The sequence below is a fragment of the Hyperolius riggenbachi genome, chromosome 5 (genome assembly GCF_040937935.1).
Source record: "Hyperolius riggenbachi isolate aHypRig1 chromosome 5, aHypRig1.pri, whole genome shotgun sequence".
NCBI lineage: Eukaryota > Metazoa > Chordata > Amphibia > Anura > Hyperoliidae > Hyperolius > Hyperolius riggenbachi.
This window is the reverse complement of record NC_090650.1, coordinates 8,277,948-8,299,289: the sequence shown is the minus strand read 5'-3', so window position 1 is coordinate 8,299,289 and position 21,342 is coordinate 8,277,948. Positions and strand designations below refer to the sequence as shown.

At 45.6% G+C, this 21,342-nt stretch overlaps 1 protein-coding gene across 1 annotated transcript; it reads right to left on the bottom strand.

The window, feature by feature from the left end:
- Positions 1–1,761: 1,761 nt before the first annotated feature.
- On the bottom strand, positions 1,762–21,334 carry UMAD1 (UBAP1-MVB12-associated (UMA) domain containing 1). Its single transcript, XM_068235076.1, has 4 exons — positions 21,179–21,334; positions 14,462–14,552; positions 7,619–7,695; positions 1,762–2,111 (listed from the first exon to the last, which is right to left on the bottom strand). The coding sequence occupies exons 1-4, from the start codon at positions 21,317–21,319 to the stop codon at positions 1,857–1,859; spliced, it is 564 nt and encodes a 187-aa protein (XP_068091177.1). The 5' UTR covers positions 21,320–21,334; the 3' UTR covers positions 1,762–1,856.
- Positions 21,335–21,342: the final 8 nt, after the last annotated feature.

The following is a 21,342-nucleotide window of genomic DNA, read 5'->3' as shown; positions in this document are numbered from 1 at the left end:
CTGTAGTGACCGGATAGGCTGAATTCTCAGTGATGTCACTGGTCTGCAGTGACGGGATAGGCTGCATTCTCAGTGATGTCACTGGTCTGTAGTGAATGGACAGGCTGCATTCTCAGTGATGTCACTGGTCTCTAGTTAATGGATAGGCTGCGTTCTCAGTGATGTCACTGGTCTCTAGTGAATGGATAGGCTGTATTCTCAGTGATGTCACTGGTGTGTAGTGACTGGATAGGCTGCATTCTCAGTGATGTCACTGGTCTGTAGTGACCGGATAGGCTGCATCCTCAGTGATGTCACTGGTCTCTAGTGAATGGATAGGCTGCATTCTCAGTGATGTCACTGGTCTCTAGTGAATGGATAGGCTGCATTCTCAGTGATGTCACTGGTCTCTAGTTAATGGATAGGCTGCATCCTTAGTGATGTTACTGGTCTGTAGTGAATGGATAGGCTGCATTCTCAGTGATGTCACTGGTCTCTAGTTAATGGATAGGCTGCGTTCTCAGTGATGTCATTGGTCTCTAGTGAATGGATAGGCTGTATTCTCAGTGATGTCACTGGTCTGTAGTGACTGGATAGGCTGCATTCTCAGTGATGTCACTGGTCTGTAGTGACCGGATAGGCTGCATTCTCAGTAATGTCACTGGTCTCTAGTGAAGGGATAGGCTGTATTCTCAGTGATGTCACTGGTCCCTAGTGAATGGATAGGCTGCATCCTCAGTGAGGTCACTGGTCTCTAGTGAATGGATAGGCTGCATTCTCAGTGATGTCACTGGTCTTTAGTGAATGGATAGGTTGCATCCTTAGTGATGTTACTGGTCTCTAGTGAATGGATAGGCTGCATCCTCAGTCATATAACTGGTCTCTAGTGAATGGATAGGCTGCATTCTCAGTGATGTCACTGGTCTCTAGTGAATGGATAGGCTGCATCCTCAGTCATATAACTGGTCTCTAGTGAATGGATAGGCTGCATCTTCACTGGTCTCTAGTGAAGGGATAGGCTGCATTCTCAGTGATGTCACTGGTCTCTAGTAAAGGGATAGGTTGCATTCTCAGTGATGTCACTGGTCTCTAGTGAATGGATAGGCTGCATCCTCAGTCATATCACTGGCCTCTAGTGAATGGATAGGCTGTATTCTCAGTGATGTCACTGGTCTATAGTGAATGGATAGGCTGCATTCTCAGTGACGTCACTGGTCTCTAGTGAATGGATAGGCTGCACCCTCAGTGATGTCACTGGTCTCTAGTGAATGGATAGGCTGCATTCTCAGTGATGTCGCTGGTCTCTAGTGAATGGATAGGCTGCATCCTCAGTGATGTCACTGGTCTCTAGTGAATGGATAGGCTGCATCCTCAGTGATGTCACTGGTCTCTAGTGAATGGATAGGCTGCATCCTCAGTGATGTCACTGGTCTCTAGTGAATGGATAGGCTGCATCCTCAGTGATGTCACTGGTCTCTAGTGAATGGATAGGCTGCATCCTCAGTGATGTCACTGGTCTCTAGTGAATGGATAGGCTGCATTCTCAGTGATGTCACTGGTCTCTAGTGAATGGACAGGCTGCATTCTCAGTGATGTCACTGGTCTCTAGTGAATCGATACGCTGCATTCTCAGTGATGTCACTGGTCTCTAGTGAATGGATAGGCTGCATCCTCAGTGATGTCACTGGTCTCTAGTGAATGGATAGGCTGCATCCTCAGTGATGTCACTCGGATTTTGGGAAATGAAGACTACACACTAATAACACATCAGATATCTGTACATAGTTGGTAACAGCCGAGCCTGTGTATTCACAATATATAAAGTGCGTATAAAGAGTGTGAAACGTCCGCGGAGGGGGAGGAGTCTCGGCGAGCATTTATATCCCGCACAGCACAGAGTTCTCCAGGGTAAAGTCGTAGTGGAATCTGGCAAAGCTCTGCTCCAGGTTGTAGATGGGAACAGGCTCTGGAAGTTCCTGGCAGATACTCTGCACCTCCAGCACATGGGGGGCGAGGATAAAGGGGATGTCATTGAGCAGGTCCGCCATCACTGGGTTACCTTCCGACAGCTGACTGGTAAGTTTGGGGGTCCCAGAATCCCCTCTGCTGGGTGGCGGCATCACCGGAGGATTCTGAAATACACAACATATGACATTGCTTTAGTTTGAGTCTAATGTGGCCTTCTTCAAACAGAAGGTATTCAGCTGTAAGTGAGCTACTGTTTCCCATAATGCATCACTCCTGAAAATGCTAATCATGGATTGATACTGTGTTTCCCCTAAACTAAGACCTCCCCTGAAAAAAAGCTCTAGCTTATAGTTCAAGCATTCTTGAAATATACCCCCCCAATAAGCTATGGGACGCTATGTGTATGGGGAGGTGTGCAATCTCTTGGCGCACCTCCCTAGTGGCTGCACCACCCTCCATTTGCGTATAATCTCCGCACAGGACGTCACCGTGCTTCCCTCTGTCATAATCAATCTGTGCAGAGATGGGTAACAGCCAAAATGCTATGATACCGCAGCCATTATAGGTGAATAAAGGGGGGGGGGCGGAGCCACAAGGGAGGTGCGCTAAGACACTGTACACCTCCCCATACACTAACATGGCGTCTACCCCACTGGAAAATATAACGATACCATTTCTATAGCGCTTTTTTCCCATAGGACTCAAAGCGCTTAGGCTCTCTCAGATTCAGTAGTTGGTAGTAGGATGAAGTATTCACACAACAAAAGTTATATTTCTGCAAATGCTAAACTGATCAGGTGAGTTTTCAGTCTGGATTTAAACACGGCCAGAGATGGAGCTGTCCTGATCTGTTGAGGTAAGGAGTTCCATAACGTAGGGGCAGCATGACAGAAGGACCAAAAGATTCCAAGTGGACTCTGGGTATGACTAGATTATTAGAACCTGTTGATCTGAGAATGCGGGGATTGCTACGTAGCTGCAACATATCTTTCATGTATCCAGGGCCCAGATTATTCAGGGATTTAAATGTCAGTAGGCCGATCTTGAATAGGACCCTCCATTCTATAGGTAGCCAGTGAAGGGAGTGCAGGACTGGCGTTATGTGGCAGTGACAGGGTTGGTTGGTTAGCAGTCTGGCAGCAGTATTCTGTATCAGCTGTAGGCGGTACAAGACCTTTTTTGGAAGACCAGTGTAGAGAGCATTACAGTAGTCCAGTCGGGAGGTAATGAAGGCGTGGACTAAGGTTGGCAGATCTTCTGGGGGGATGATATAAGCCATTTGTCTCTAAGGGATAGGTCTTGGACTCATACTGAGGAATACCCAGACATATGACCTGGAACATATAAAGGGTCAGTGTTTGCCCATTGTAAAATCTTTCCTCTCTCCGATTTACATTCCGAAATGCATCACTGGTGGCGACATCTTTAGTCCTGTCAGGTGCAGCTCTGCCGAATGTTCGTTACTGAGAGTTCTATGCACAAAGGGAGATACTGCTTCCTTGGCAGTTGGAAAAAGTCATTATTTCCCACAATGCAACGAGGTTCACAGACAGCAAACTGTCAGGACTATGGTCATGACATCACACTGTGGGACGGGTTTCAGCACAATATCAACTGCACTCCCCCACGCACGCACGCACGCACGCACGCACGCACGCACGCACGCACACACACACACACACACACACACACACACACACACACACACACCTTAATGATCTATTCGAAAAAAGGTAAACATATTTCGTGGGAAAGTATCAGCTGCTAATTGGGATGAAGTTCAATCCTTGGTTACAGTTCCTCTTTAAAAAGGGGAGGTAGTGGTAGACTTAACTCCCCAATTAAGACTCAATGGCCTCAATTCACTAATCTTATCTCCTGTCTTTGATAACTCTTCTAGAGTTGTTACCATGGTGATAAGGCATGTAGTATTCAGGAAACATTTTACCTCAGGCAAGCCTAAAGTTAACTCTTCTGTCTTTAAAGGGATACTGTAGGGGGGTCGGGGGAAAATGAGCTGAACTTACCCGGGGCTTCTAATGGTCCCCCGCAGACATCCTGTGTTGGCGCAGCCATTTACCGATGCTCCGGCCCCGCCTCCGATTCACTTCTGGAATTTCTGACTTTAAAGTCAGAAAACCACTGCGCCTGCGTTGCCGTGTCCTCGATCCTGCTGATGTCATCAAGAGCGCACAGCGCAGGCCCAGTATGGTCTGTGTCTGCGCAGTACACTCCTGGTGACATCAGCGGGAGCGAGGACACGGCAACGCAGGCGCAGTGGTTTTCTGACTTTAAAGTCAGAAATTCCAGAAGTGAACCGGAGGCGGGGCCAGAGCATTGGGGAGTGGCTGCGCCAACACAGGATGTCTGCGGGGGACCATTAGAAGCCCCGGGTAAGTTCAGCTCATTTTCCCCCGACCCCCCTACAGTATCCCTTTAAGTTAACTCTTTTATCCTTAAAATAACTCCAGAGAGGCTGTTCATTAACTGCGTGTGAAAATTACTACAGAGGAGGTAACGTAAGGAATGAAGAGGTAAGATAACTCTCTCACTATGTGGAGGTAAGTTTTCTCTTGCCTTATTATCTCCAGCATGATCTTAGTGAATTGAGGCCAATATGTCAATTTCAGGCAAAAAAAATGTATTGTATACTCCACAAAAAAATGCGACACGTTTTGCACGTATTTCACCTGCTTCCTCTGGCAGTTTACAAGAGGAACTTTCCACAAGCCAGGTAGGCGCCTCTATTAATTGCCCGAGGAAGCAGGTGAAATACCTGCGAAACGTGTTGAATTTTTGTGTTGTACACAATAAAATTTTAGCCTGAAATTGACATTTCGAGTCATCATTGGCGTGGTAAGTCCACCACTACCATCCATTTTTAAACTGTTTAAAAAATGTTAGTCTTCCTAGTGCCTGTTTTGTTAGATTATTCGTAAAAAAGAAGGTATTTGCGTTGTTGCAGAAGTGAGCGAGCAACTGCAGCTTTCCATGATGGATAACTACTGAAAATTATCTCTTTATGCCCCTGAAATCCAGGCCTCCTGTACTGCATGACACCTGGGGCCTCCAGACATGATACGCATACCCCAGGGACTATATTAGCTGGGCACAGGGGCAACGTGGATCTAGTCCTAGTTGTTCCATTGCTTTAAGTTTTTTGATTAAAGTGAACCAGAGGTGAGAGTTATATGGAGGCTGCCATATTTATTTCCTTTTAAAGAGAGTCTGAAGCCATAATAAAAATGTTTTTTTCCTAATATATAGCAGGGGCATGTTTGCCCCTGCTAAAACGCCGCTATCCCGCGGCTGAACGACGGTCCTTTCCCCCCCAAATCCCCCCTGTGCTGCCCGGGGAGCGCTTCCGTGTGAGGTGGGGCTATGAGCTGCAGCCCTGCCCCACACACGTCTATCAGCGGCTGATCTCCGCCTCTCCCCCGCCCCTCTCAGTCTGCCTTCACTGAGAGGGGCGGGGGAGAGGCGGAGATCCGCCGCTGACAGACGCGTGTGAGGCAGGGCTGCAGCTCATAGCCCTGCCTCACACGGAAGCACACAGGGGCAGCAAAATCTATAACCAAGTTGGTCGTGATATTGCAGGGGGGATTTGGAGGGGAAAGGACCCTCGTTCAGCCGCGGGATAGCGGCGTTTTAGCAGGGGCACACATACCCCTGCTATATATAAGGAAAAAAGTCATTTTTATTAAGGCTTCAGAGTCTCTTTACAGAGACTCTGTAACAAAATGTTTAGCCTTATTTCTACTATCCTATAAATTCCTATACATGTTCTAATGTGGTCTGTCTTACTGCAGCCTTTCCTAGTTGCACTGTCTCTGTAATATATCTAATCTTCTTTTCTTTGTCAAGCTTTGTTTACTACTCCCAGACAGAGCTCTCTGAGGGGGAAGGGTGCTGCCTGTCTCATGCTGAGAACTGTGAGAATCCCGGACTGGAGTGCAGATAATTCTCTATGTAATAAAAACTAGTATACTGTAACATGAGATATATACAAACATCACTTCCTGGTTAGCGCCCATGTTTTTTGTTTGTAAACACTGCCTAAAACTGGCAGGATCGTGGCCGGGAGCGGCGGAAACGGCAAAGAGGGGCCCAGGAGAACATAATGAATAAAATGGTATGCTTTTTATTATAAGAATTTGAGAGTACAGATTCTCTTTGAGCAATACCAGTTGCCTGGCTACCCTGCTGATCCTCTGCCTCTAATACATTTAGCTATAGCCCCTGAACAAGCATGCAGCAGATCAGATGTTTCTGACAATATTGTCAGATCTGACAAGATTAGCTGCATGCTTGTTTCAGATGTGATTCCGACACTTTTACAATAAAAGCCAGGTTTCAACATCACTTCCAATATATAGATATACATTGTTTTATATTCCCATGTGGTCCCACCCAGTGATGTCACATCCCAGGTTGTTTAGCTATGCGGAATTCTTATTTCTTTATATTCAAAGCTTTTATTGAACAAATTAGTATTAGCAAAAAGTACAAACAATTAGCAAAGATTGAAAAAGCAGTACAACGGAATTCTTCTCTCCTCTAGAAGAACAGGTGGGTTGTTTTTTTTCTTTTTTTTTACTGGCTTTGGAATTCTCAGAAACAAACATTCCGCAGACATCAGCTGACAGGACTAAAGATGTTACCACCTGTAATAAATGTCAGAATGTAAATCTGGGCGAGGAAAGACACGGACTCTCACTCCCTCTCACTTCAGGTTCCCTTTCAGGGGTAAAAACCCAGGGATGCAAAGTTCTTAAAGTAACCAAGGTAAAAATGACATAGCCTCCCATGACAGACGACGGATGGATCGAGGGTGTGAAGAGGGGGTAGGGGATGCGCATGGGGTTGGAAACTCACCTGATCCAACGTGTTCGGGTCACAGGTGAGGCTCCGCCCCCTCCTCAGCGGTGCAGTCACGGACATGTTTTTTTAAGACTGCCAACGCTCTTCAGAAGCCTCTGCCTTTGTTGTCGCGGCCTGCAACCAACTTGGCAGCCACCAATTAAGCAGCTGCTGCCGAGCTGGGGGCGGGCACAGCAATGCAGATGGGAGTGGCCAGAGTCTCAGGGGCGATTTTGACAAAAAAAAAAATCACCTGGGACTATTCTCTGAGGAGAGATGATGCCAGAACCAGTAGATAGTTAACCCTAACACTCCAGATCGTCCATCATTAAGACAGAGTCTATCATGACAATAATTTTTACCTCAGATAGTTTTTAAAGGGAGCCTGAAGCAATAGGTATATGGACGCTGCCATATTTATTTCCTGTTAAGCAATACCAGTTGCCTGGCTGCCCTGCTGATCCTCTGCCTCTAACACTTTCAGCCATAGCCCCTGAACAAGCATGCTGCAGATCAGGTGTTTCTGACATTATTGTCAGATCTGACAAGATTAGCTGCATGCTTGTTTCTGGTGTGATTCAGACACTACTGCAGCCAAAAAGATCAACAGGACTGCCAGGCAACTGGTATTGTTTAACCGGAAATAAATATGGCAGCCTCCTTATTCTCTCACTTTAGGTTCCCTTTTTGTGTGCTAACATTTTCAACTTGATGGATACCAGTCAGCCATCTCTCTATGGCATAGGAGACAAACTTTCACACACAAGAATCCCTTGTAAATGTTGAAATACGCACTCCAATTATACATTACCTGGTAGGGCAGGCTGTAAGGGAGATCTGAGGTCGGATACAGAGGGGCGCTGTCTCTCCTTTCAGTGGGACTCTGTCCTGTAGAGACACAGGGAATTGGTGTAATGTTACTTTTCAATGAAACTTTCACATGTAACTGCAGATTACAATGACAAATATACTCCTGTACACACACACACACATCTATCTGCATATATCAACATCAGATACACTATATCTTCATTGTGTTAAAGGGGGTAGTTACATCCCCCCCAAAAAATTGACAAAAAATAGTAAGTGCCCCCAAAATATATATAACCTATTTTTATTGTAAAATAGGATACTATATATCTCCAGTTTTTTTGTATTTGTACCTGGTCTGGTGGGTGCCTTTGCCTAACTGCAGGAACCGTGCAGTGCCAACGGGATTGTGGGAAGTAATTTTTTATTCTAGCTACAGTAAGTAGCTTATCTCAGCAGGCAAATAACAGAATGCTTCCTATATTGCATAAGAAAGGGACACTATGATCAGAAGAAGGTAACTGATTCCCCCTCTTGCTACACTTATTAAATATTAATCAAATGAATCCCTTACACTTCCAAAGACCCCCTCCCCCCCCCCAAAAAAAAATTAATCAGTTTAAAAATAAACAAAAACAAATAGTTGCCTTAGGGACTTAGCTTTTTTAATCTATATTTTAAGGGGGTATATTACGATTACTTCACTAAATGAGGCTTGTAATTATGGACCGGACTAAAAAAAAAAAAACAAAAACAAAAAAACACACGGAAAAATAACACCTATATTTCCAAATAATATATTGTCACCATACATTGTGATAGGGACATCATTTAAACGTTTCAATAATCGGGACAAATGGGCAAGACAATGTGTGGGTATTATCCACAGGAGAACGTTTTATTTTAAAAGTATAACAGCCGAAAACTGAGAAATAATGATTTTTTCCCCCCTTATTTTTCCTGTTAAAATGCATCCAGCTAGTATAATAAATGGGAAAGTTCGGATGTTTGGATGTTTGTTACTCGATCACGCAAAAATGGCTAAAAGGATTTGAATGAAATTTGGCACACACATAGTACATTACCTGGAATAAAGTATAGGATACTTTTTATTCCCATAACCAAAAAGGGGGCGGAGACAAATACACATTTCACTGGAAAATGTAAACTGCAGCCATTCTTACACTGTTAATCGCAGGGTTCTCAAACTTTACACAGTTGGTCATTGGGTGACTGGGATTAATATTTAGGAAAGTGGGTGGAGCCTACAAAAGCCAATCAAAATTCACCTATTGATTTTAAAGGGGAATATTTACATTGCTGCCATTCTAGGACTGTTAATGGCACAAGCCTCAAACCTGGTACAGTTGATCATTTGGTGCCTGGGGTTCGATTTCAGAAAGGGGTGGAGCCACAAACAGACAATTAGATTTGTTTCATTCCAATGCAAATTATTGATGCCAAACACTGCAAAACTCACAAACTTGGTAATTGAGTAATTGATTAATTGTGCGTTAGGGTTAGAAAAGTGGGCACAGCCAACACCAGCCAAATACATAAGCGGGCAACGCGGGTTCATAAGTGGGCATTCTTACACTGTTAATGGTAGGGTTCTCAAACTTTGCACAGTTGGTTACTGGGTGACTGGAATTGATATTCAGAAAAGTGGGTGGAGCCTACAAAAGCCAATCCAAAATCACCTATTGATTTTTTCAGGGGAATATTTTATTGCTGCCATTCTTGCACTGTTAGTGGCACAAGTCTCAAACCTGGTACAGTTGATCATTGGGTGACTGGGGTTTACATTTATAAAAGGGGGTGGAGCCACAAACAGCCAATCTGATTTTTTTTCATTTTAATGCAGGTTATTGATGCAAAAAAAGACCACAAAGCTCACAAACTTGGTCATTAAGTAATTGAGTAATTGTGTGTTAGGGTTGTGAAAAGTGGACGCAGCCAACACCAGCCAAATACATAATCGGGCAATACCGGGTCATCAGTGGGCGGAGACAAATACAAATTTCACTGAGAAAATGTGAACTGCAGCCATTCTTGCACTGTTAATGGTAAGGTTCTCAAACTTTGCACAATTGGCCACTAGGTGACTGGGATTAATATTCAGAAAAGTGGGTGGGGCCTACAAAAGCCAGTCAAAATGGTTGGCCATTGGGTGATTGGGGTTCAAATTTAGAAAAGGGGTGGAGCCACATCCAATCAGATTTATTTTATTTCAATGCAAATTATTGATGTCAAAGACCGCAAAGCTCACATAGTTGGTCATTAAGTAATTGTGTGTTAGGGTTAGGAAAAGTGGGCGGAGCCAATACCAGCCAAATACATACACGGGCAACGCCGGGCGTCCAGCAAGTTTAGAATAAAAAAATTCTTAGGAAAATGTACCGCCCAAAGAAAGCCTAATTGGCTAAAAAAAAAAAACAAGATATAGATAATTTTGTTGTGATCAGTAGTAAAGTTATTGGCGAATAAAAGGGAGGAGCGCTGACAGGTGAAAATTGCTCTGGTCTGTTGGGGTAAAAACCCCTAGGGGGTGAAATGGTTAAAAAGAAGGCAGAATTCAGTAATCTGATAACAACCTGTACATAAGGCAACATATGCCGCCACCTAGTGGCATGATATAATACTGCACTTTGTAGTATTTTTCAGGACAGCATTGTACAGGAGCATAATGATAACCACAACAAATAACCTCCCCCTCTGGGGGATACTCACCTCGGGAGGGGGAAGTCTCAGGGTCCCAATGAGGCTTCCCAGTCATGTATATGGGGGGGGGGGGGGGGGGGGAATCACAGAGTTGGATTGCCGGGACACCGGAGGACGGGGGAAGTCTTGTTAGGATCCAGAGGCTTCCCCCTCCAGAGGTAAGTATCCCCCAGAGGGGATTTTTTATGTTACAAGTTTTCTTTAAAGGACAACTGAAGAGAGAGCTATATGGAGGCTGCCATATTTCATTTTAAGCAATACCGGTTGCCTGGCATCCTGCTGATCCTCTGCCTCTAATACTTTGAGTGATAGCCCCTGAACAAGCATGCAGCAGATCAGGTGCTCTGATATTGTCAGATCTAACAAGATTAGCTGCATGCTTGTTTCAGGTGTGTGATTCAGACACTACTACAGCCAAATAGCTCAGCGAGGCTGCCAGGCAACTAGTATTGTTTAATAGGAAATAAATATGGCAGCCACCATATCACTCTTACTTCAGGTGTACTTTAATATCGCTCTATATTCCAGTTACAATTTGGGACTCACAGCACACTTGCAGTGAGAGGGATATGGAGGCTGCCATATTTATATCCTGTTAAACAATACCAGTTGCCTGGCAGCCCTGCTGATCTCTTTGGCTGCAGTAGTGTCTGAATCACACCAGAAACAAGCATGCAGCTAATCAAGTAAAGGAGCCCATACACTCAGCCGATTTTCTGGCCGACCGATCGATCCCGATCGATAGATCGATTGCAAATCGTTTGGCCAATCGACCGATCGATGGCCGATTTCGATGGATTTCCATCGAACTGGCAGGGTGGAAAATTTAGGTCGATCTGATGAGATTGCTTATCAGTTTGCATTGGCCTTAATGGAAATCTGATGGCAAAGAAATGCCATCAGATCGAATTTCAATAGATTTCAAACTGAAATCTATTGGAATTCTATCCTGGTAAAAAAATGTTCTAAAAACGCATCAGATAGATCATCAGATGCATTTCTTATCTATCTGCTGCCAATCTGACGAGTGTATGGGCACCTTAACACTTCAGTCAGAGCACCTGATCTGCTGCATGCTTGTTCAGGGGATATGGCTAAAAGCATTAAGCCCCATCTACACGATACGATTCTTTGTGCAATTCGATTACGATTCTATTTACGATCCGATTAAATCTGACATGTCGGGATTCCATTCGATTCGCCATTGCAAAACAATCGAATCGAAATCAAAATTGGATCGAATCGAGTCCCGATCGGACATGTCTGATTTAATCGGATCGTAAATAGAATCGTGATCGAATCGCAGAAAGAATTGTATCGTGTAGATGGGGCTTTAGGCCCGGTTCACACTTGCGGTGGCCCTCCGGAATCGCCGTGCCGGAGCCGCACCGCCTGCAGAACGGACGGAACGGACGCACGGCATAGCAATTAAAGCCTATGCGTCCGTTCACATGGGTCCCTTGCCCTTGCCGTCTCCAGTACGTGGGGAGAACCACCCAACTCGCACGATGCAGAATTGGGCAACACAAACGAAATATCACCAACTGCTTCCCCCTTCACAGCGTGTCACGACACTTTAGCACGCATCACGATCACGACCCACTGCTCTTTAATATCATATTGATTGATTCTGTGGACGTCAAAAAACCAAACGCCTCCGATCAATTGAAAAAATACGAAATGTTCTGGATTCAAACTCTCAAAACGCTGGTGCCGGAAGGCCTAAATGAAATACTAGAAAAAATATACTAAACAACCCCATTCAGTTTTTCTTTTAATCAGTCGCTCTCTCTTATCGTTTTGTCTTATCGTTATGTTTTACACATCATATATGATTTATATTTGATTTGTATTGTTGGATTTTTATTGATCTTTTATTGATTGTTTTTTACTATTTTTTATATGCATTTAGTTTTACCTTTGTGCATAGATTCGAACATGACTTGTTATCTCGGATTTATTGTAGCTACTTATGGGTACATTGCACATTTCTTGCATAATTTTATCATATAATAAATTTTATAATAGACAGAATCAATGGCCAGGTATAGGCTATTCCACATATAAACTATTATAAATACATGTTAGCAGTTTCAGCCACTAGATGGCAGCATAGTACCCCATAGAGAAAAACACTGAATACACCTGAGTCTATTCGTGTCAATGTAACACATGTTTGCTTTTAAATGCAATTTCTCCAAGAATACACCTACACTCAGGTCCTTTTAATAAAAACCTACTCCCAAATAAAGAACCTCCCGTTTGCCTATCGTTAATCATCATGCACAAAAAGGGCAGTTTTGCCCTTTTACACAATGGCGCCACGCTCCCATACGCTTTATGCGCATTGTTTACATCAGTTCCACGCCTCCGCACGCACCATGCGTATTGCGTCAAACAGGATGCATGCGCACAACACACAGCGGGGCCATACTCAAATGCGCCTGCGCGCATTACGATCCCACGTGGTGTAGGTTATTCACCACACCCAGCTAGAGCTGATTGGCGCTTCCGCTGCCCACAAGCCCATCCCAAACATCCCGTGCACGCCAGACTGAGAGGCGTACCCAGCAATTACTCTCCACATCCCCACACGCATTAACACGTTCAGCCCCCTACGTGGCCACATCTCATTGGCCACATGACTCACTCTTTTCGTTCACACCCCGCCCACTCCCACCCTCCACGCCCCCCTCATCTTTCCCTCCATTCCTACACTATATAAACGGTTTGGGCGCCGACCACTTGCTACTGAGGCGCTACTCCTGACAATTCAGATCTACTGGTAAGTGCTTAATTGTTATTTTGTCTTCTGTCCACTCTGAGTATAGCACATTCAGGTCTCTTTTATCTTCACCCATTCCGCTCACCCACCTTTGTATACACCTAGATAGCTGTCTGTTTACCAATGTCTCCTAGTACAATCATGTGCATCATCCACCTTAAATTTTGGTCACCCCCCCTCCCCCTCGATCTACTTTAGACATGATACCCTGCTGTGCACCTTATTTTGTACCTCTCTTATGCTACCAGCAATGCTCGTAAAAATACTGTCATTATTATGAAAAGAGTTTTTTGTTGCTCACTAGTACTGCTAGGAATAGTAACAATGAGTCTGTATTGAACTGTTTAGCCCTCCGTCGCCTTGCCACCACTGTGCATTATCCTTTGCTGATGAGGCAGTGGTTACTGTTGATTGTTTATTTTTATCTTTTGTTTACAGTGGTCCCTAATTTGTTGCCTGATGAAGCGGGTTTGACCTGCGAAACGCGTTGCATTTCTGTGTTTGGGGTACCGTATAAATAAATTGTTAATTTATACAAACAGTACTTCTTGTTTGCTTTTGGGAGGTAAGCCCACCACTTCCTCCAAGCATTTTTTAAGGATTTTATGTATTTTTATCCTACTGGCGCCTCTGTTCTACAACCAAGTTCACATGGGTCCGTTCTGCAGAACCGGAGCCGGACCGGATCCGGGCCGGATCCGGACTCCGGCCTCCGTTCCAACATGCGCTATTTTTTCATCCGGCCCCTCCGGCAGCCGTATCCGGGGCGGAGCCGGACTGCACCATCCGGCCAATACAAACAAATGGGAACCGGAGGCCGCACAACACACTGGCTGAGAAATCCGGATCTTCTACCCCACTTCCTATGCGGATTTTTGCGGCGATATTGGCTGGGGACACATGGGCAAGCATTTTGGAGTGGAGCAGCACGAGCTGGAGGTGTTGGCAGGATGTTGGCAGCATGTCGGAGGTGGAGGTGAGTGCTAAACAGCAGAGGGCCTGATTCCACAGGTCCCCCTTCTGCTGACCTCCCAGACCCCAACATTTTTTTTTTTTTTACGTATATTTTGCCAAACGGATCCGGATCGCATCCTGATTACCACCTGATGCAACCTGACCGGATCCGGATTGGATCCGGATCAGAACCGTACGGTTCCGATCCGGATCCGGTCAGGTCATCCGGTCCGTTTGGCAAACAACCGCTAATGTGAACCGGGCCTTAGAGTCAGAGGATCAGCAGGATGCCAGGAAACTAGTATTGTTGAAAAGGGAAAATAAATGTCAACCTCCATATCCCTGTCACTTCCGGTGTCCTTTAAACATGACACAACGACTTACCTAAAAGCACAAACCCATCGGCCTCCTTGTCATGGGCAGGGCTCGGATCTTGAGGTTTCCTAAAAAAGCTGAACATCTCCAGGCTTTGTATCTGTGGAGGGAAAGCAAAGAAGGATTAAATGACTCTTCCAGGAAACAGCAAACAAAGGTGGCCAGTGAGAATACATTCCAATCATTCCTGCATCACGTTCTGTTCTCAACTATCGCCTAACTTTCACTGAAATCTTAGGCTCCGTTAATACTAAGGGCCTGTTTCCACTATACACAAATTGGATACAGAAAAACTGACTCCAATGAATGCCTATGGGAAAATCTGCATCAGAAAAATCGCGTTTAGTGGAAACAGGCCCATAGGCATTCATTGGAGTCAGTTTTTCTGCATCCAATCTGTGTGTAGTGGAAACAGGCCCTTAAAGGGGAACTGAAGAGAGAGGTATATGGAGGCTGTCATGTTTATTTCCTTTTAGACAATACCAGTTGCCTGGCAGCCCTGCTGATCCTCTGCCTCTAATACTATTAGCCATAGCCCCTGAACAAGCATGCAGCAGATCAGGTGTTTCAGTGGTTCAGACTTATAAGTCTGATCTGACAAGACTAGCTGCATGCTTGTTTCTGGTTTTAATCAGATACTACTGCAGAGAAATAGACCAGCAGGGCTGCCAGGCAACTGGTATTGATTAAAAGGAAATAAACAGGACAGCCTCCATATACCTCTCTCTTCAGTTCCCCTTTAAGCTGGCCACTAATGGTCCAATTTATAGCGAAAAATCGTTCGAGCGATCAGAAATTCTGATCGGATGAAAAATCGCTCACTACACCATCAACTAACCAATCATTGCTTCCTATCTATCACGACCACCAAGAAAATCCAAATTTTCGTTCGATGAAAATTCATTCGGGCGACATTTTCTTCACTCGTTCATAAGCGATTGTGTCCACCAATGGAGATTATTTACAACCAATCCGATCAGAATTTCTGATCGCTCAAACGATTTTTCGCTAGAAATTGGCCCGTTAGTGGCCAGCTTAAATCAGTTCTCAGCTATAACTGAAAAGTCAACTGATTTTTAAAGTAATGCCCATGTTTTCCTATGGCACAGTTCACACTTAACACGTTTTAACTGAAATCTTTTTCACAATGTACTGCTATGGAGAAGAAAAAAACCGCGTACCAACTGATTAAGTGTAAATGGGGCCTAATGCTACGTACACACTTGAGATAAAAGTCTTCGGAAAATGAAAGATCACAGACCAATTTTACCCCCTTCCATGTAGTATGTGAGCCATACTCTACACAGTCTATTCTATTGAGCTGAACTCCCCATCAGATAGAAATCTTTGCAAGATGATGTACACATTCAACAGATCAGTATCTGCAAAAGATCAGTATCTGCAAAAGATCCATTCCTGCAAAAGATCCGCTCCTGCAAAATGCATTCATAGTCTATGATATCTGCAGATCACCATACACACCTTGTTTAACAGACATTCATCTGCAGATCAGATCCAACAGGATGGATTTTCAGATCTAGAACTTTAATCTTTGTGTACAGCATCTTGCAAAGATTTTTTATCTGATGGGGAGTTCAGCTCAATAGAATAGACTGTGTAGAGTATGGCTCTCATACTACATGAAAGGGGGTAAGATTTCTATCTGATGGGGAGTTCAGCTCAATAGAATAGACTGTGTAGAGTATGGCTCTCATACTACATGGAAGGGGGTAAAATTGGTCTGTGATCTTTCCTTTTCTAAAGACGTTCATCTCAAGTGTGTATGTAGCATAATGCTAGGTACACAGCATACAATTTTCTGTTAGATTTAAGGTGGGTACAAACGCCTGATTTTTTCAAACTAGGGGTTGTCAGACCCACCCACGGGGCGGTCGTTCTTACGACAGTTTGCCTGTATGTACAGTCTGACGGCAGACTGATAAGGCTGGTTTGTACTGATCCTCTCTGCGGATCGGTCAAAACCAGCCTTATCCTCCTACCGACAGACTGTACACACAGGCAAACTGTCGTCAAAACGGCTACCCCACAGGCGGGTCTAAGGACCCGTAGTTTGAAGAAATCAGGCGTGTGTACCCACCTTTACCTGCCAGATAGATAATTTCCAACATGTTGGAAATTATCTATCTAACCATCTGTCTGCCGAGCAATTAGGCATTGTTCTACTCAGCAGGAGATAACCAGAAGACAATGGCCTCAATTCACTAAGCTTATCTCCTGTCTTTAATAACTCTTCTAGAGTTGTTACCATGGTGATAAGGCATGTAGTATTCAGGAAACATTTTACCTCAGGCAAGCCTAAAGTTAACTCTTCTGTCTTTAAGTTAACTCTCCAATCCTTAAAATAACTCCAGAGTTAAAGACAGGCTGCTAATTAACTGCGTGTGAAAATAACTACAGAGGAGGTAAATTAACTACAGAGGAGGTAACTTAACCACCTCGGCGTTCTGATTCCCAAGGATTTCTGTGCAAAAAGCGGTACATTTAATTTTCAGCACCTTTTTCCTGTAACTTACCAAAATGAGCCAAGCAAGAGTTTAGTATACATTCTGAGTATAATAAAAGTGTCAAACACTAATTCTTGTCAAAAATAAAATAAAATTTATGAATAACTAACTGAAATACCTTGCATTTTTCCTCAATGCAGAAATATAAAGAAAATGCAGAAATAAATAAATCAATGCAGAAATAAATAAATGAAGGCAGAAACAAAATTATACAGGCTACAAGTGTACCTTAGAACACTTCTTTAGTGTGGTAGATCTTGAAGCATGGTAATGCGCAAAGTGGCACGTCACAATCTGGGCAGTAAGTGCGGGTCTCCTTCCGCATCTTTTTGCCATCCTTGTCCTTCTTATTGCAGCAAACAACGCACCTTCTTGTAGGGTTTGCTTTCTGTGGGGTCGGTGGCAAGTACTCCACAAAGTGTCTCCCTGAAAGCCGTGCCGGATTCACGACATATGATGCCCTGCGCCCCGGTCTAGATGTTGACTCTGGTGGGGGGTACTTCGTGCAGATTGCTTCCGTCAGCTGCCAGACAAAGTCATGGTGGGGTACAGGCCTTACACAGCTTTTCTTGTAGAGCACATAGCCATTCCACAGACACTGCTCAAGTAAGTGGCGGAAATTTTTTTTATAATATTTCCGCTGCTGCTTGCGGACAGCCGGGTAGAAGGTCATGGCTCCATCAGCCCTGTCCACACCCCCCATAGTGTTATTGTAATCCAGTATGGCTTTGGGTTTATCCACCTCCTGTTTACTCCTGTTGGTGGTGCGGACAGTCTCGGCATTATGAATAGTGCTGAGGACACAGACATCACGTTTGTCCTTCCACCTTAGAGCCATCATTTTGCCTTTCTGCCAGGCAACGACCTCCCCCTTCTTCAGCTTCCTGGCAGAAAAGGCCGGCGGCAGATTCCGACGGTTAGCCCTCAAGGTACCATAGGCATCGGTTTTATGCTGGACCAGGTAATCAAAAAGTTCAGGGGAGCTGTAGAAATTGTCTGTCGTCAGGCAGTACCCCTGATCCAGCAATGGCTCAATTAGGGTTAGGACAGAGGAGGTGGCACACCCAAACTGGCTGAACTGAGGGGCAAATTTGGTGCCTTTGCCCGTGTAAATTACAGAGTTCCAGATGTACCCGGAGTTGGCCTCACAGAGCATATACGACTTCACCCCAAAGCGTGCCCTTTTTGAGGCAATAAATTGCACCCAGCTCAGTCTCCCCTTATATGCCATGAGGCTTTCGTCAACCGTGATGTCGCGATCTGGAACATACACAGCCTTGAAGTTCGCAACAATCATCTGGTATATGTCCCAAATTTTTTTCAGCTTGGGTGCGGGATGGGTGGCCTCATCAAACTCCTCGTTGTTTCCGAAGTGCAAATACTTCATGATGAGGGTATACCGTGGCTCGGACATAACAGATCCAAAGAAGGGCGTACTGAGGATCTTATTAGTGGTCCAGTACCACTTCTGCAGCGGCTTACCAACAACTCCCTGGAGGATGACGAGCCCCAGGAACACCCAGATGTCGTTGCTGGTCACAGGTTCCCACTTCCTGCTCCGCGAGAACCTGGGTAGAGAAGATCCCTGCTGATGTTGCGCTGCATAGCGATTCGTCTCCTCAACGATCTTGCGGATGACGTCATCAGTCAGGAAGAGCTCCAGAAAGGACAGCGGACTCTCGTCGCACGCGATCTTCTGCCCGGGTGCCCCTGTGAAGGGGAACCTGGGTGGCGGAGCTTGAGTGGGGCTCCCCAGCTCACACCAGGTGCGTGCGACCGTCACTGGCTCCTCGGCTTCCTCATCACTGGTCTCCGTCTCCGAAGACAGGTTACCGGGAACCTCGCTGTCTGTCGATTCCTCTAGGAGCTCGTCTTCGCTGTCGCTTGCCTCGAGGACATCCAGCAACTCCTCGTCACGCACACGCCTCCGGGAGGACGAGGCCATGACCCCAAGCAGGGTACGGGGTCACGGGCAGCGACAAAAAAAAAAAAAACAGCAAAAGCAAACGCACAGGGATCACAGCGTCTTGAAAAAGACGGAAAGCAATACGCAATCTGACAGTAATATGAACGAAGCTAAGGCTGGAAAAAAGCAGTAATCGCACAGAAATCGCACAGAAATCACAGATGATAGCTGACAACAGACTAACACTGGACGCTGAGGACTCTGAAAGAGGGAGAGCCAGTAACTGTTCAGGGCTTTTATTGAGAGCTGACAGGTGTTTGTGTTTGTGCAAACAACTTTTTGAATTACTGTAGCATGATTGGATTACATAGAGTTTGTGTACCTATGTAATCCAATGATGCAGTCGCCGCGACGGACACTAGGGGGCGCAGGAGCCGGCGTCAGAGGAAGTGGCTGGGCTACGCCATCTTCCCTGACTGCCGGATCTCCGTAGGCTTGCGGAGAGGAGGGGAGCAGGGACCGGAGGATCGGGGGAGCCTGGGGAGCGGGGACCGGAGGATCGGAGGAGCCTGGGGAGCCTGGCGCCGGCGATCAGAGCCAGCAGGAGGGAGAGGGAGCCCCGCAGCAGCCGCAGCAGCACAGAGGAGGCGGCGGAGATCACGCTGTGCACGCTGGTGAGTGGGGACAGCGCTGGACGAGCTGAGCTCGTCCTAAACACTAACAGCAACTTTTTCTTGGACGAGCTCAGCTCGTCCAGAACGCTAGGGTGGTTAAGGAATGAAGAGATAAGATAACGCTCTCACTGTGTGGAGGTAAGTTTTCTCTTGCCTTATTATCTCCAGCATGATCTTAGTGAATTGAGGCCAATGCACCAGAGATAATGACCAGTCTCTACCAGTACTTTACAGAAAATAACCTAAAGGCCCATACACACGTCGGATTTCCACGAACGACGGGCCGTTTGAACGTCCTGTCATTCGCCCGCTAAATCGGTCGTGTGTACAGACTGTCGTTCGCTTGATAAGGGTGGGTTTGAGCGATCCGCCAGGTGGATCGCTCAAACCCACCCTTATAAAGCGAACGACAGGACGTTCAAACGACCCGTCGTTCGCGGAAATCCGACATGTGTATGGGCCTTAACAGAAAATTGTATGGTGTTTACTAAAGGCTCAAACACACGTCGGATTTTTTTAAATGACTCGTCGTTTGGACGTCCTGTCGTTCAGTTGCTCTGTTATAACTGAAAGAACACTGATTCTCAAAGTAATACCCATGTTTTCTTATGGCACCTTTCACACTTAACACGTTTTAACTGAAATCTTCTTCCCAATGCAGTGCTATGGAAAAACCGCGTACCAACGCACACTAACGCATACCAACTGATTAAGTGTAAACAGGGCCTAAGGGTGAAAGCTCAGAGCCTGGAGGACACACAAAGAGACCATAGAGCCATGATCCATGGAGGGAAATGAATCCAGGACTCCAATTCTGTAAGTGAAGAACAGTGATCAGTGTGATCTGCCCCAGCACACAAGCCATGCTTCTGGTTGTCGTGGGAAACACAAACCGCTCTCTCTTCAGTTTTCAACAATCACTGAGACTTGTGTAACCATGGAAACAGCTGGCCCTGCCCCATGTAGGGTGTAGGGTGTCTCCTTAAAGAACACACCCCCTATATCCAGTATTAACACCTAAGTAGGAGGTATATGGAGGCTGCCATTTGTATACAATACCAGTTGCCTGGCAACCCTGCTGGTCTCTTTGGCTGCAGTAGTGTCTGAATCACTCCAGAAACAAGCATGCGGCTAATCCAGTCTGACTTCAGTCAGAGCACCTGATCTGCATGCTTGTTCAGGGGCTGTGGCTTGAAGTATTAAAGGCACAGAATCAGCAGGACAGCCAGAAACTGGTATTGTTTATAAGGAAATAAACATGGCAGCCTCCATATCCCTCTGTCAGGCGTCTTTAGGCCACACCACCCCTCCCCCTATGCTACATATCAGCCCACTATCATCTGCCTGTAATACGGCCCAGAGCCCCTTACCTGTAACCTGCCGACCACACGGCTGCCCCTCTCTCTTCACTCCACTAGCCCCGCCCCCGCCCTGTCACTCAGGTGACCCATCACACTGTCGTCACGGAATACACATTCCTTATACCCACGCATGCGCAGTACGTCCGTCACAGAAATACTTCCCTCGGCTCAAGCTACGAGCTAAGCCGTTCCGCGCTCGGCAGTTCCTGCATCGGAAAAAAAAGATATTTTACCTCATAATTTACCGCGCTGACACTCACCGCATCCCTTCTACTCATACACTCGGCAGCCGAGCGTTCTATCGGGAATACATAAATATAAATATTGCCCGCACTCAACATGGCGGACACGGCTTCCCGCCAGTCGCTTGCGTGCTCGCTGATTGGCCGCGGTGACGTCATTATTAGAGTGTCTCGCTCTGCTG